The following is a 13,463-nucleotide window of genomic DNA, read 5'->3' as shown; positions in this document are numbered from 1 at the left end:
TTCATTAACGTTATTTTGCTTTTGCCCTCATTACGCATATGAAAGCAAAGCTTATTAATGTTCCTTCTCATCTTTTTAACAAAAGCCATTAACGGTACCACCGCTAGTCAATTTTTCCAAGAAGCTATTAGTAGCCCGCAGTATCCAAGACAACATGCCAGTAATAAATAGATGCAGGCAAATTAACCGTCCATGTCCTACATTCATCCCGTCCAATCCTGGTTTATTTACAACCAACAAAGTAATGGAAAAATCAACTGTTGTGTTTGGATTAGTCACGGCTGAGCTGCATCATATTTTGGGCTAAACACACATGCTAAAATAAACACAGGCTGGGACTATTTTCTTTCATTAGTAGGGCAGAGATATGCGACGAAATCAAGGTCCTGTGTGGTTGAGATTGACCTAAAAACTCTAAATCAGACCAGCAACGGACTAACAGAAGTTTGTTATAAACAGAATCGGAAAGATTATAATCATTTTATAAGCAAATTTCTGACTAAAATACAACTTTTCAGCTTAAATTAAAGCATAAAAAGACAATTTAAAGCCTGATATGTGTGTAAGTGTAACATTTAACGGGTGTAAACACCCCGATAGATTAACCAGCCTGGTTGATTTTCTTCTGGGTTGTTGTCGAGAGGCCCAGCTCTGGTATTGATCATTTCTAGGCCATTTATTTTTAAGAGTGATTCCCCTCAGAACAGGGAAGAGAGAAAAACAGGCCATTGTGTTTGGATCGAGTCCACGTCCGAGCCTGCTTGTCTGCCCGTCGAGCCGATGTGCCAGTTTGTTACTCATTCCTACTTAAGGCAATTACACCTCTCAAAGTGCTGAGAATAAACATTTTTACTAGCAGGGCTGGCATGAAGACCATCAGTAAAAGGCTGACTAATGGTCTGGCAGGACGGGACGTAAATTCAATTTCGGATTAATAGCAAATAGGTGCATTATTTTTCTTGTTGTTGTCCCTGATGGACTGTCAAACAGACGCGAATAGAAACAGAATTCACAGACGAATATTCACCAAGTGTATCAACAAATAATGTTGTTTGTTTCACATTTTTAAGCAGGATTTAAGAGCTAACTCACAAAGCCAGCTCATGTTTGAAGAGTTGTGTACACGTGTGTTTAAGAGAGTGTTTGTATGTGTGCACAGCAGTAGTCACCTCTAATTGGTCTGTTTGTTCCTGCTTGTGTTTCTCCAGCTCTCCTTTAGTCTCCCTCAGTTTAGCATCCAGCTCGTTGGATTTTAGTTCCTCTGATTCCTGCAGGGAAGACGGGCACAAGATTCCAAAATAAGACACAAAGCAGGGTGAGAGAGAGAGAGAATTAAGCGGCTAACATTGCAGTAGCAGATGGGCTGACGTAACGAGGAGGCTAGCGGGGAGGAAAGACAAGATTTATGAAATGGCAACAGTGGAAAGAGGAAGCAACTGGTGATGACTGTGAGACGCCAAAACATAAGTCACATGTTTGCAACAAAGAAATCTGATGGTTTTATTTGTGGTCCTGCTACATGCACTAGTGCAGTGACAATTCAGAACCGCTTTCAAAAGCCGCTCATTTGATCTACATTATTCTCCACACTGCACCCCCCCGGGTCTTCACACCCGGCAAGTGTGAATTTGTTTGGATGAAGGATTCCCGGGATATTTAAAGGCCTGTCATACACACATTCACACACAGGTGGAGAAGCAATTAGAAGATATGACATTTCATATCAAGAATCCGCTATTTTCTCTCGCAATTCAGTTCTCGCAGCACGTGAGCCGCGTGTGCACGAGGGACGTTATTAATGACGTAGCGATGAAAACAATCGATCGATCGATCCCAAATGACATCTGCACCTTCTATAAGCTTTATAAACAGCGACAATTCACAGTAGGGACATAGAGATGGATTGTTGAACAGGATTGTTTACATTGCGTAACAGAACTGCATATGATCATGTGTGGACAGAAATGTCGGACCCTCTTTTGCCGTGAGAACACTGTGTGAGGAGTAAACTGGTCCCGCTGTTGTTTATTTGGCTTGTTCATGTGGCAGCCCCGGGTTCGACTACCACCCTCAGCCCTTTGCAGCGCGCCATCCCCACTCTCCCTTCCCCTGTTTTCGACTCATTCAACTGTCCTCTCTCTGTCAATAAAGGCATGAAAGGCCAAAGAAATGTATTTAAAAAAGGGGTGGGAATCGCAGGGTACCTCAGGATACGATATGCCATATGATACGCGATACAATATGCGATGCGATGCGCGATAATGTACACCATACGATACGCGATATGGTACACGGTATGCGATATGGTACGCGACATGATACGTGATACAGTATGCGACACGATGCGTGATACAGTACGCGATACAGTACGCGATACAGTACGCGCTACGTGGCCCACGAAAATGATAATATCACGATACAGCGATTCTGCTATAATTGATATATTGCAATCATATAATGAGACATCACGATATCTGATTAACTTCTTCTTTGGCCAATTCATTTCTGTTCACATTATCCTCATTCATGTCATAAGCGCCACCACAAGTCATGACGTAGTGACGCAGAAAAAAATTGCAGAAAAATCTGTTTAGAGCGCCGTATATTTGTAAATTACAAAATCAATATTTGGCACCAGCATATTAATAATTGTACTGCACAAGTCAGGACGACGATATGTTGCTGTATCAATATCTTGTCCCACTCCTAGTTAAACATGTTAAAAAGTAGTAGACAAAAACACATACATGGACAATATTCCACATGGCAAAGATGATAAAAATATGAGTGGCTCATCTGGATAGATTTGTTTGGACCCAAAGAAATCAGAAAAAATCATGTTTTTTGGAGTTTTACAGTAAAAATGTTACAAGCTGAGACGTACAGTTTATTGTTATAGCACCACCATCTGACAAAACTGAATCAAATTTGAGCCTGCATCCCCGGTCCTCACCACAAACCTACCAAGTGTAACCTCCAGCGGAAAACTGGTCGGCAAGACAACTGAATAACAGATATACAGACAGAAAGTCCTTCCTGTACAGATACAGTTTCAGGTCCTGTTGTTTTATTTTGACATACTCCTCTGTTACATGCTGGCACTGCTGTCTGCTTCATCAGCACACTGCTGATGAAGGAGTGCAGTCGCTCCCATTCATCTTTCCTACACAGGCAGCTCTTTACCACCATCATAAGGTTTGAATGAAAACTGCCTCCTGAAGCAGAATCAATCCTGTTTAACATCTTAACACATCTTTTCCTCAAATTTCATCCATTTCATTTTGACAGATTAACTGAATCTATCTACATCTATTCCATTCACATCTCTCACATAGAGTTGTGAGTTCCATTTCTCTGACACAGAAGTACAAGTTTGCTGAAGCACAAGAATGTGAGCAAACGTTCAATATGCGAGTGATAAATTCCACAGACCTGGTACGTTCGGATCATGTCCTGGCAGTTCTTGCGGATCTGTTCGGTCTCTTCTTTGGCCTGGGCCAGTTTGGAAGTGGTCTCTCTCAGTTTGTCTTTAGTTTCCTGCACACACAGTTACATAAACACACTTAGAAAAAGAGCTCTTCGCTTCAAAGCAAAAGCCTGTACTGTATAAAGCCATGAACATGATTTGTTAAGGTAACTGTTTTGTGACTTATTTCCTGGCATATATACACATGTTCAGAGTGATTTACACACACACATACACGCAAAGAGAAACATTAGTGACTCAGCTCCTGTGGCCTCCAGCACCCGCTGAGTTGTTGCTTTTTTCCCCCCTTTTGTTTATAGCTTTGTATTTCCTTGGAGGCAGTTAAAAATAAAAGCGTTATTTTGTAACAGACGTTTTTCAGAAATAGAAACATTGTTAACGATGATTTCCTCGCAGGATCATTACGGCGCCATTTTCGGCCCATTTCATTTCGCCCCTGAAATCAAACAGACACATCTAATCATGTTTTCTGTGGAGCGGCTGCACATAAAATGACTGAAGGGGAAATCACTTTGATTCTGAAAGTACTTAGGAGAAGGCGCACGGATTTGACAAACAGGAATGGTTTCGAGACTTGATGAAGAAAATATACTTAGAAATATAAGTGTGCACTTTCAAACTAATACGGCACTGGAGGTGAAAGGAGTTCATGTAGTCATCGGTCATACTTGCATCTCAACATGTTTGCTTCATAAAATAAATGCAAGAAAGCACAGCTACATCACCTTGTGTGCGTCCGCCTCACTCTTCAGTTTGTTCTGGGCCCATTTGACCTTAATCAGATGCGAGTTGACCTCTTCCTTCAACTTCTCCACTTCTCGGGTCAGCCTGCCAACCTCGCCTTCCTGAGGACACAAAGCAGGAACAGTGTGAGAGGATAGAACAACAAACATACCTTCGGCTGAGTTAGGATTAAGAGGTTTTGATGTTTTACCTTCAAACACACTGCCGAGATAAGACTCAAACCAGAGCAGAAGTAACACTAAAGAGCAGCAAGATAAAATCTGTATGTTCGCTACACCTCTAAATACCAGATTCAAAGATTAGTTCAACTGTACGGAAGCCCTATGAGCATTTATTCAATATCCTTAGTATCAAGCATCAGGCTCCTTTACTAGTTCAGTCTTTGACAGCACTAGTTAACTAGTTGAACACTTTAAGTCTTACTAGTTAACTAGTAGACAGCAAAAGCTCTGACATGTTAACTAGTACGAGCCAGAATCTCCACTACTTATACAAGTGCGAGACATTTTGACCTTGCTAATTAACTAGTGAGGCTTAAAATGTTTACTTCTATACTAGTAAGAGCCAAAATTTCCACTAGTAACACTAGTAAGGGTCTGTTTGAAATTACTAGTAAACTGCTGAGTTCAAAAGGAGTCAATAGTTAGGTAGTAGGGGCAAAAATGTCCACTAGTAACACTAGCTAGAGCGTTTTTGATCCTACTAGTTAACTAGTCATGATGAAAACACTTACTTGTTAACTAGTAAGAGCCAAAATATCCACTAGTTACACTAGTGAGGGCCTTTTTTTTACCCAATTGTTAACTAGTCATGGTGAAAATATTTACTAGTTAACTACTACAAGCCAAAATATCCACTAGTAACACAAGTGAGGGTTTTTTTACACTTCTAGTTAACTAGTCATGGTGAAAGTATTTGATTGTTAACTAGTAAGTGCCAAAATGTCAACTAGTAACACTAGTAAGGGTGCTTTTGACCGTACTAGTTGAGTAGTATATATTTTCACCATGACTAGTTAACTAGTGTGCCAAAATGCCCACTAGTAATACTAGTTGGTTTTTTTAGTTTACATTATAGTCGTTACTAGTAAACATTTTAAGTCTTACTAGTTAACTTGTAAAGGTCAAAAATGCCCTCACTAGCGTAACTAGTGGACACTTCTGCTCCCATTTCTTAACTAGTAAGTCCTTTTGAGCCTCACTAGTTTACTAGTAAGATTAAACAGACCCTACCTAGTGTAACTAGGAGACACTTTGATCATTACTAGTAAACATTTTGAGCCTTACTAGTTAACTAGTAATGTCAAAATGTCGCTCACTAGTATAACTAGTGGATATTTGGCGCCTACTAGTCAATATGTCAGAGCTTTTGCTGTCTACTAGTTAGCTAGTAAGGCTTTCAGAGTTTAACTAGTGAACTAGTGCTGTCAAAGACTGAACTAGTGTAGTAGACTGAGGCTTGTTATCAAGGATATTGAATAAATGCTCAAAGGGCTTTCCGTACAATTAGATACATTAAAACAGGTGTGTGTGCTGTCAGAAGCTTACTTTCAAGCCACATGCAAATAAGCAGACCTGCTATAAAGTCTTCATGTTTTTTAGGATATGTTCGCTTTAAAAGACACTTTAAACTGACGGAGTTTTTACCTTTCCATCATGCAGCTGCTGCAGCCGGCCTTTCTCCTGAGCCAGCTGGTTTCCTCTCAGGGCCTGGCGGTCCACCTCCTTCGTCGCTTCCCTCAGCCTCTTCTCCAAACTCTCCTTATCCCGCCTCAGGTCCAGGGCCTCCTTCTCCCCCCGGACGTACTTCATCACCATGGCCTCCTTCTCTTGGCGCGCTTCGTCTGACTTCTTGTTCACCTGGAGCGGGTGTTGATATCATGAGGTTTATATAATGTCCCACTCTATAATCACTGAGCTGCTTATACTGATGGATCGTTAGATGATCAGAAGAAAGTGATGTTTCATTAGAGCTCCCTGACAGCAGATGGCTTGGGAGAAGACATGTGGCTGCTCTAATTAGCATGCTGCAACTTCGAGGTTCATATTTTCATTGAGCTAGAGCAGCTCTCGACCAACGTAGCACTTGAAAAATCAGGGCACAGCGTGATACACCTTCTATGCAAACACTTCACTCTCTGCTTTCTGTACAGGTCTCACGCTGGTGTGTACATTCCTCATGCCAATGAAACGCTCATGTGCCATTTCTTAGTTGTCGGATAAGAGTTTTATGTTGCTGTGGCAAATCTGTGCTGTGTGCTGTAACAAGAGGACATTCAGGAGAGCAGGAGGAGGAGGAGGAGGAGGTGGAGGGAGAAACTGTGTAGAGCTTTAAGAGCTGCATATGACACACATTAAATAGATAAAGTACATTTTGTTCATTATTGCCTGCATCCTGAAGGTTAAAAGAGAAAGAGTTTCTTTAAGATGGCCAGATCAAATGTTTCAAACCTCCGGGGGGCAACAGTTGACGAGAACTGGGTCGCCATCGCAGTACAAGGCAGGGCTGACACAAGGGAAGAGCTTAAAGGAGCGACTGAGTGCCAAATGTACCTCGTATTGTTCACTGGACGGTGAAATTAAAAAATTGTCAGGTGTGACAAAACTTTCAAGAGAAAGGTACACGACATGATTTCAGCCAGGTGTGCAGACCTGGAGGATGAAAAATGTGCTTTCCTGCACTGTTCGCTTAAACAAGTGATTAAATCTGCAATAACAAGAGTTCTGTGTTGCAAAGAGCCGGACGGGTCAGCTGCTGGTTTTGTGCAAACGTCTCCAAAAGATACTTTTAGCCAGATGTCAGTGACCTTTATTTTAGCTTTTTGCATAATTTTAATCTAAAAATGATGACAGTTTTTTTATATTTAATGAGATAGAAGTTAAACACCGGAAGTTATATTGATTATATTGTGATGCAGCAAATGGAACCAGTGAAAAAATTGTGATTGATTGTTGTATGTGTTGTGAATGACTCAGAGCACCAGCACCGTGCTGCGTTGTGGTTTTAAATGTCTTCATTAACTGTGTGAGTAAGCGGCTGGAAATTTCTCTCTGACAAGCCGCTGCTTTAGTGGGATATCTGACCACAAGAGCTGGACTCAGAGATGTAAATGCACCAATGATACTAAGAGGGAGTTTCTCATACCGTGGTATTTCAAAGGCTAATTTCTGTTGTTTTATCTGGCTAAGATCAGAGGAGTTTAGAATCTTAACTTCAGCTTCAGTCGGGTATCTCGATCTCAGGTCATTTCCATTTTTTCCAAACTCTTAGAACACTTAAGGGGCTGCTCGGCGGTGTAGTGGTTAGTGCTGTTGCCTCACAGCTAAAAGGTTCCTAGTTCTCTGTGTGGAGTTTGCATGTTCTCTCCGTGCATCTAGGGTCCTCTCCAGGTACTTCCTCCCACAGTCTAAAGACATTCTCGTTGTTGACACTAAAATTGCCTGTAGGTGTGAATTTGAGCCTGAAAGGTTATCTGTTTCTATGTGTCAGCCCTGTGATTGACAGGCAATCAGTCCTGGGTGTACCCAGCCTCTCGCCCAATGACAGCTGGGATAGGCTCCAGCCCCCCTGCGACCCTGAACAAGATAAGTGGTACAGAGAATGGATGGATGGATATTTGACCAATATCAAATGATCTTATATAGTTTAAATATTATAAAATAAAAACAGCCATTGAAAAAGATACAGCGATCATATTATTAAAGTAAAAACATTGCAAGGAGAATATTCACTTCAGCAGCATAAGGGTGGTGTTGTAGCAGCATGTAATAAAAGCCTGTAACAGGGCCAGACATGCAAATAAGGATCAGACGGGGGTGAAGCTAATCTGGTATGACCAGCTTACCAAAGACTCTCTGCAGCATTTGGGTTCCAGTTATACCTGTTCTAGCCGGTAGGACGTCTCCTTCTGCATCTGCTGCAGGGCGGCCTTAGCTGCGTGATCCTGGTGGATCAGTCTATCCCGCGACTCCTTCAGTTCCCTCACCAGCTCCTCCACCCTGCCCTCCAACTGCGGAGACAGGGAGTGTACAGACAGGGTAAGCAGCGAGTAAGCCTGGGTCACACCTACATGATGCAAAACGCTGGAGGCAAATAAATGGAGACAGAGGAATGCAGTTTGGCTTTTTTCTATATCTGGAAATCAGATTATTTGTTTTAAAATATGACTGAAATGTTTTAGAGAGATTAGCGTCTAACAGTTACGTACGACTGCGATGATCTTCTGATCTGAAATATGCAATTACTTACGCCCATAAGCTACAGACACTTTATCTAACAAGTCGTAAACTGTTAGTGGAAAATACATGGGGTGTAAGTCACAAACATCCCACGTACACCCTTTTGCTTGCACAAAGCTTAAACAAACGCTGCTACCTCAACAGCCTGACTTCATTACCGTTCCTTCTATAGCAACAGCCGTTCAGGTGTCCAATGAATACAGAAGGTCCAATCAATAATAGAGGAGCGCTTGTGTTTTGAAGTGCTACGTACATGCTATGGGTTTGTAAATCAAAGGGTATGACACACAAACAAGAGGACGCTTCAAAACACACAGAACTCACGTTAATGAATGCGGCCTGTCATGCACATGATGCATGCTGAATGCTAGTAATCAGAGCTCTGCGTCCTTTTCTTCTCCCCACTCGGCTGCTTTGTTTGACTTCCCTAATTACCAGCTGTACGGGGCTAGAATCTAGATTTAATTGGAGGTTCATTGTGACGCCATTTGTCCTCTGCTTTGTCCTCTAATAGTAGCAAAGGCTTTCAGAAGAGGGGAAATTGGTCCTTGAACTTTACATATATCAAAGTATTGTTCATGTCTTATTAGTTATTTTACCTAATAAACAGATGGATGTATATCGGCTGCACATTTTCTCGATTTTGATAAGGAAATATAGCATTGATGTACATTTTTGGATGGCAATATTATGTAAGATATAACATGAGGAATAAGCCATCTTGTTTGTGTCTGTTTTTAAAAGAGCAGTTCGCCCCTGGAAGAAGCCACTGTCAGTCAAAGCTGGTGTTCTCTATTATTGATAGAAGTAATAATATTTGAAATTGGCGCCGTAGCTGTGGAGAAAGTCGTACAAACAGCTCGTGGTTTCGCCCATTCTACATTCCTACAACACCCAGCATGCATTGCGCCCCTCCCTTAAAGGAACGGACCAGTGAGAGACGCCGGAGTGAAATACTACCGCTTTCGCTGCAGGCAACGGCTCAGAGCGGTACAGAATCTGAAATACAACGAGAATATACTGGTGGATCGTCTAAAAAAATCTACTACATTACAAACCTGACGATTTTGAACGAGACATGCCATCGCAGGCGGGCGTCCTAGATTGAGGAAGTGTAGTTTAGCGAGCTCCCTGGCCTCCGCCAGATGATGTGTTTTACATAGTCTGGCGGAGGTTTTCCAGGGCCCACTGGAGAGGCGGATAGCGTCCTCCAAAGGCACAGAGCGAAATTGCATTTATTTTCTACCATTATAGCATTAGCTCCCCATAATAGCATGACAGGACTGAGGTTGAAAATCGGCGAACTGGCCCTTTAAGGCTGCGGCGGAGGAAAGTTTTTCATTACGTTTCCTCAAACTAAACATTATACAGCAAAATACTTGCATAAAACGCAGGTGCTATTTGATCACAACGAGCAGAGGTCAGTGCGCGCCCAGCAGGCTGGAAGTCAGACAATGCATCACAGTGGAGCACTTCCTTGTTGATGAAACGTTGATGAATAGGTCGCTGTTGTTTTCAAGCTGTGATTAAAAATAGTCTTGAGAGACATTTCTTCACAATGCTCTTGTTTAGGACTGAGGGACAGATACAGACCACATCACCTGGGTCATGTTTCAAAAAAAGTCGGTGCCGTACGACAATGAACAATAGACTGTAAAAAAAAAAAGAGAACAAGCCTTTTTAATGGTGGCCGTGTGCTGCTTTTCCGTCTCTGCCTTCCTTTTCAGCTCGTCCCTCATGTTGTCTTTCTCTGAGCAGATCCCCAGGATCAGCTCCTGATGCCTCTTGTTCTCCTCAAGCAACCTGTACACAAAGACACCCAACACACAACCATACAATATCTGACGTCCACACAAAATATTGAAGAATTCTGTCATACAGACAGACATAACGTTTGGTCTCATGGCTGCAAAAAACAATCATTCTTTTGTCTGAATTTAATTAAGACAGATTTAAATAAAAACAATAGCATATATTATGTAGGAAATCTCTTGTTAAGCTGATGCACTGAAAGCTTAGTACTGTACATACAGCAATAGCAGAGTAATAATGTGATAAAGGTGGTGTTTACATCAGTTTACCTCTGAATAGCTTTCTCCTGCTGTGCGTACTTGTACTGCACACACTTCTCAAAGACCACCATGCAGCCCTCCTGGTCTGCCGGGAGTCCGTTGACAGGCGGGCTGCCTTTCCTCCCACCTCCGCTTTCCCCCTCAGGCAGCTGACAAGCCAACAGCTCCGACTCAAGCTCATCCAGCAGCGACTCCTGCGACAGCGAGCGCTGGATCTGGGATATGAGCTTTCGGCTGCAATCAGTGTCGTATGGACTTGACAGCGTGTGCGAGGGGGCTGCGGTGTCGGCGCCGGTTTGCGGGCTGGAAGCGAGCGAGGAGCTGACGGTGTCTGAATCGGGGGTGGAAGGGCCATTAGAGATCCCAGAGGTTGTTGTGGAGTCGGTTGGGGAGTTTTTGGAAGTGCTTTGGACGGAAGAGGATGATGGACTCTCTGCAGAGCCGCTATCATCTGCGGGCGACGGCTCTGTGGAGCCATTTGTGGTCAAGACTGATGGCTGCTTGGTGCTGTTTGAGGTGGCATGAGAATCCTGCACTTCATCAAATGTCAATAAGGTTTCTACAGTCCCTTCAAGAACAGATGGAGAGCTTTCTACCACATTATTCAAAGTGGTGACTGCCAGAAGTCCATCTGCCTCATTTGACAGTGAAGGTATCGCACCTTCAATAGGAACTGTACTTTCAGCACAGCCGGTATCAGCATCCAGCTCGCTCCCATCTACATGTTCCTGACATGTTTGAGCTTCCGCCTTTTTGTTTGTGTCCGTCTCAACATCTGTCGCAGTCTTGATTAATTCACTGTCAAGCTGTGCGTCATCCTCGGGCTGACTGAGCTTTTCTGCCTCGTCTGCACTGCTGTGCGAGATTTGCTCCCCCTCTTCTATGTTAGACGCGCTGTTGTGAAGCTGATTCTCCGGCTGCGAACCCGCCGACACAGACTCAGCCTCTGATCCTTCCATCATGCGTGTTTCTGAAGCAGGACAAGGTTGTTCCTTGGTCCCTCTCAGGTTCAAATCTACCAGAAGACAGGGGGAGACGCAGATACACAGGAGAAAGAGGGACATGTAGTAAGCCCAAATACTAATAAATTGTTTTGGTTTACATAAATCATGCAATAAAAGATTTTCTAGGAACAGCCAAAAATCCAGGTTGCTTTCAAGTCATAAAGTACAATCTTATTTTTGTGTCGAGACAGGAAAAACCCTGATAATCCCAACAATAAGCCTCACATTTCCTCATGTTAGCTCTTGCATAATTTACAAGTTTATTTGTTACCTGCAGGAACACATACCTGACATGGCCAAAATAGACACACTCACTTTGAATCACACTGAGAGGTGTGGTCCTGTCAACGCCCGTGACATGGTAATACATATTTGAATGTAGCACAGAACGTCATAGAACTAAGATAGCAATTCAAGATTATTACACAGCCTCATTGGTGTATTACCAATCCAGTCAGAGGTTATGTTAAAACACACACAGTGAGCTCTGACAAAGACTGTAGTGTACAGGTACTGTATACTTTACTACAGATGACATGGTTTCCTTATTATGTTTGCTTCCAATCCAACCTTCCAATCCCATGAGCCTGCCCACTTTAACCATGAAAAAGACAAATAAACAAATTAGCCAAGCCCTATCTCTGCCTGAAACATCCAGTCATGGCTTAAACCTCTGCATCTACTGTGTTGTTATTATTAGAGATGACTAAAAATTTCTGTAAGCTATGTTAACCTTAAAACAATTCTCTGACAAAAAGTCTTTCGAAGATAATTTCTTGATGACTTCCTCTGTAACATCATGTTTCCTTATCCACAATCCTCTCTGAATCATTGGTTACACCTCTTTCAATACCATCTTCTATGCACTGTTGTCTCCCACTGCCCTTTCACACACATAACAGATGGAATTTTAAAGTCTTACATTAAAACCTGGAGCCTTTATGCTCACCATAGTCCTCGTGGTAAATGTAACATAAATACCAACAGAAACACAATCGTGTTTGTGGTGCTAAGCAGCGAAAGCATAGCAGCTGAAACACAAATGATGTGGATGCTCTGGTGACAGGTGTCATGCCACAACCCTGTCGAAAATAGTTAGCGTTATGTCAGTGGCCAGCCTGATTGAAACACACCCATACTTGGTTATTATGTAGTTAGCAAGCAGAAGGCCGATGTGCCATTTGTGTTTAGGGCCGTTTTATCAACATATTATTCAACGTTAGCCCTGCTAGGCTAACTCTGACTTTAGCTCGCTTGCTGTCTAGTTAGCCACGACAAGGTAATATGAAAAACCTTACATTACACAGCACACACTAAAACACAGCAAAATAACAATGGGTGGGTCATTTAGACTCCATGTCAAAGTTTAGACTGACATATTGCATGGAGTCACTGGTTGCTTTAGCTAGCTAAGCCAACATTGATAAGAGAGGCGTTAGCATGCTAGGTTACAAGCAGGCTAAAATCCGCTAACACTTCAGATAGCAATGCTAACACTAGCATCTAACATAAACGCCAAATAAATATGGTTATATTTTTACCCACCGAATGCGAAAAACCCATGATGTGGCTCAACGCGGAGACAATCGGGATAATATTGAACTTTGAGCTCTCTGCCTCACCAGCTGATAGTCCTAACAAGTCACTTTGATATGACACATCAACAAATATGGCCACTGCGGGAGAAACGATGAGGCGATATCAACCAATGACAGCCAGTCAGATATGACGTAGATGTGACGTCAAAACACGACAGGTACAGGTTATTCGTCTTTCGAAATTACAGTGGATAAATAATCAGTGACATAATAATAAATTCTTACAAGGCAGGTGAAAGAACAATCAAGCACACACACACACACACACCTGGCAAGCAAGGCAGCAAATTACTTGCAGCCCATAATTGTATTAAATGTAA

At 42.4% G+C, this 13,463-nt stretch overlaps 1 protein-coding gene across 1 annotated transcript in view; it reads right to left on the bottom strand.

The window, feature by feature from the left end:
- Nucleotides 1-13,157, bottom strand: part of ccdc186 (coiled-coil domain-containing protein 186) — a 35,431-nt gene extending 22,274 nt beyond the window's left edge. The window contains exons 1-8 of the mRNA XM_069664788.1: nucleotides 13,091-13,157; nucleotides 10,551-11,556; nucleotides 10,146-10,272; nucleotides 8,112-8,240; nucleotides 5,878-6,090; nucleotides 4,213-4,332; nucleotides 3,433-3,537; nucleotides 1,170-1,268 (exon numbers count right to left, since the gene is read on the bottom strand). Of these exons, the coding sequence (XP_069520889.1) occupies nucleotides 1,170-1,268; nucleotides 3,433-3,537; nucleotides 4,213-4,332; nucleotides 5,878-6,090; nucleotides 8,112-8,240; nucleotides 10,146-10,272; nucleotides 10,551-11,503 (1,746 nt within the window). The 5' untranslated portion in view covers nucleotides 11,504-11,556; nucleotides 13,091-13,157. The remainder of the gene's footprint in view (nucleotides 1-1,169; nucleotides 1,269-3,432; nucleotides 3,538-4,212; nucleotides 4,333-5,877; nucleotides 6,091-8,111; nucleotides 8,241-10,145; nucleotides 10,273-10,550; nucleotides 11,557-13,090) is intronic.
- Between the last annotated feature and the right edge of the window lie 306 nt (nucleotides 13,158-13,463).

Source organism: Semicossyphus pulcher, unplaced genomic scaffold (assembly GCF_022749685.1).
Source record: "Semicossyphus pulcher isolate SPU_LCO1_2020_fin unplaced genomic scaffold, fSemPul1.0.p SCAF_16, whole genome shotgun sequence".
Lineage (NCBI taxonomy): Eukaryota > Metazoa > Chordata > Actinopteri > Labriformes > Labridae > Semicossyphus > Semicossyphus pulcher.
The sequence above is the reverse complement of the archived record's forward strand: the minus strand, read 5'-3'. Positions and strand labels throughout refer to the sequence as shown.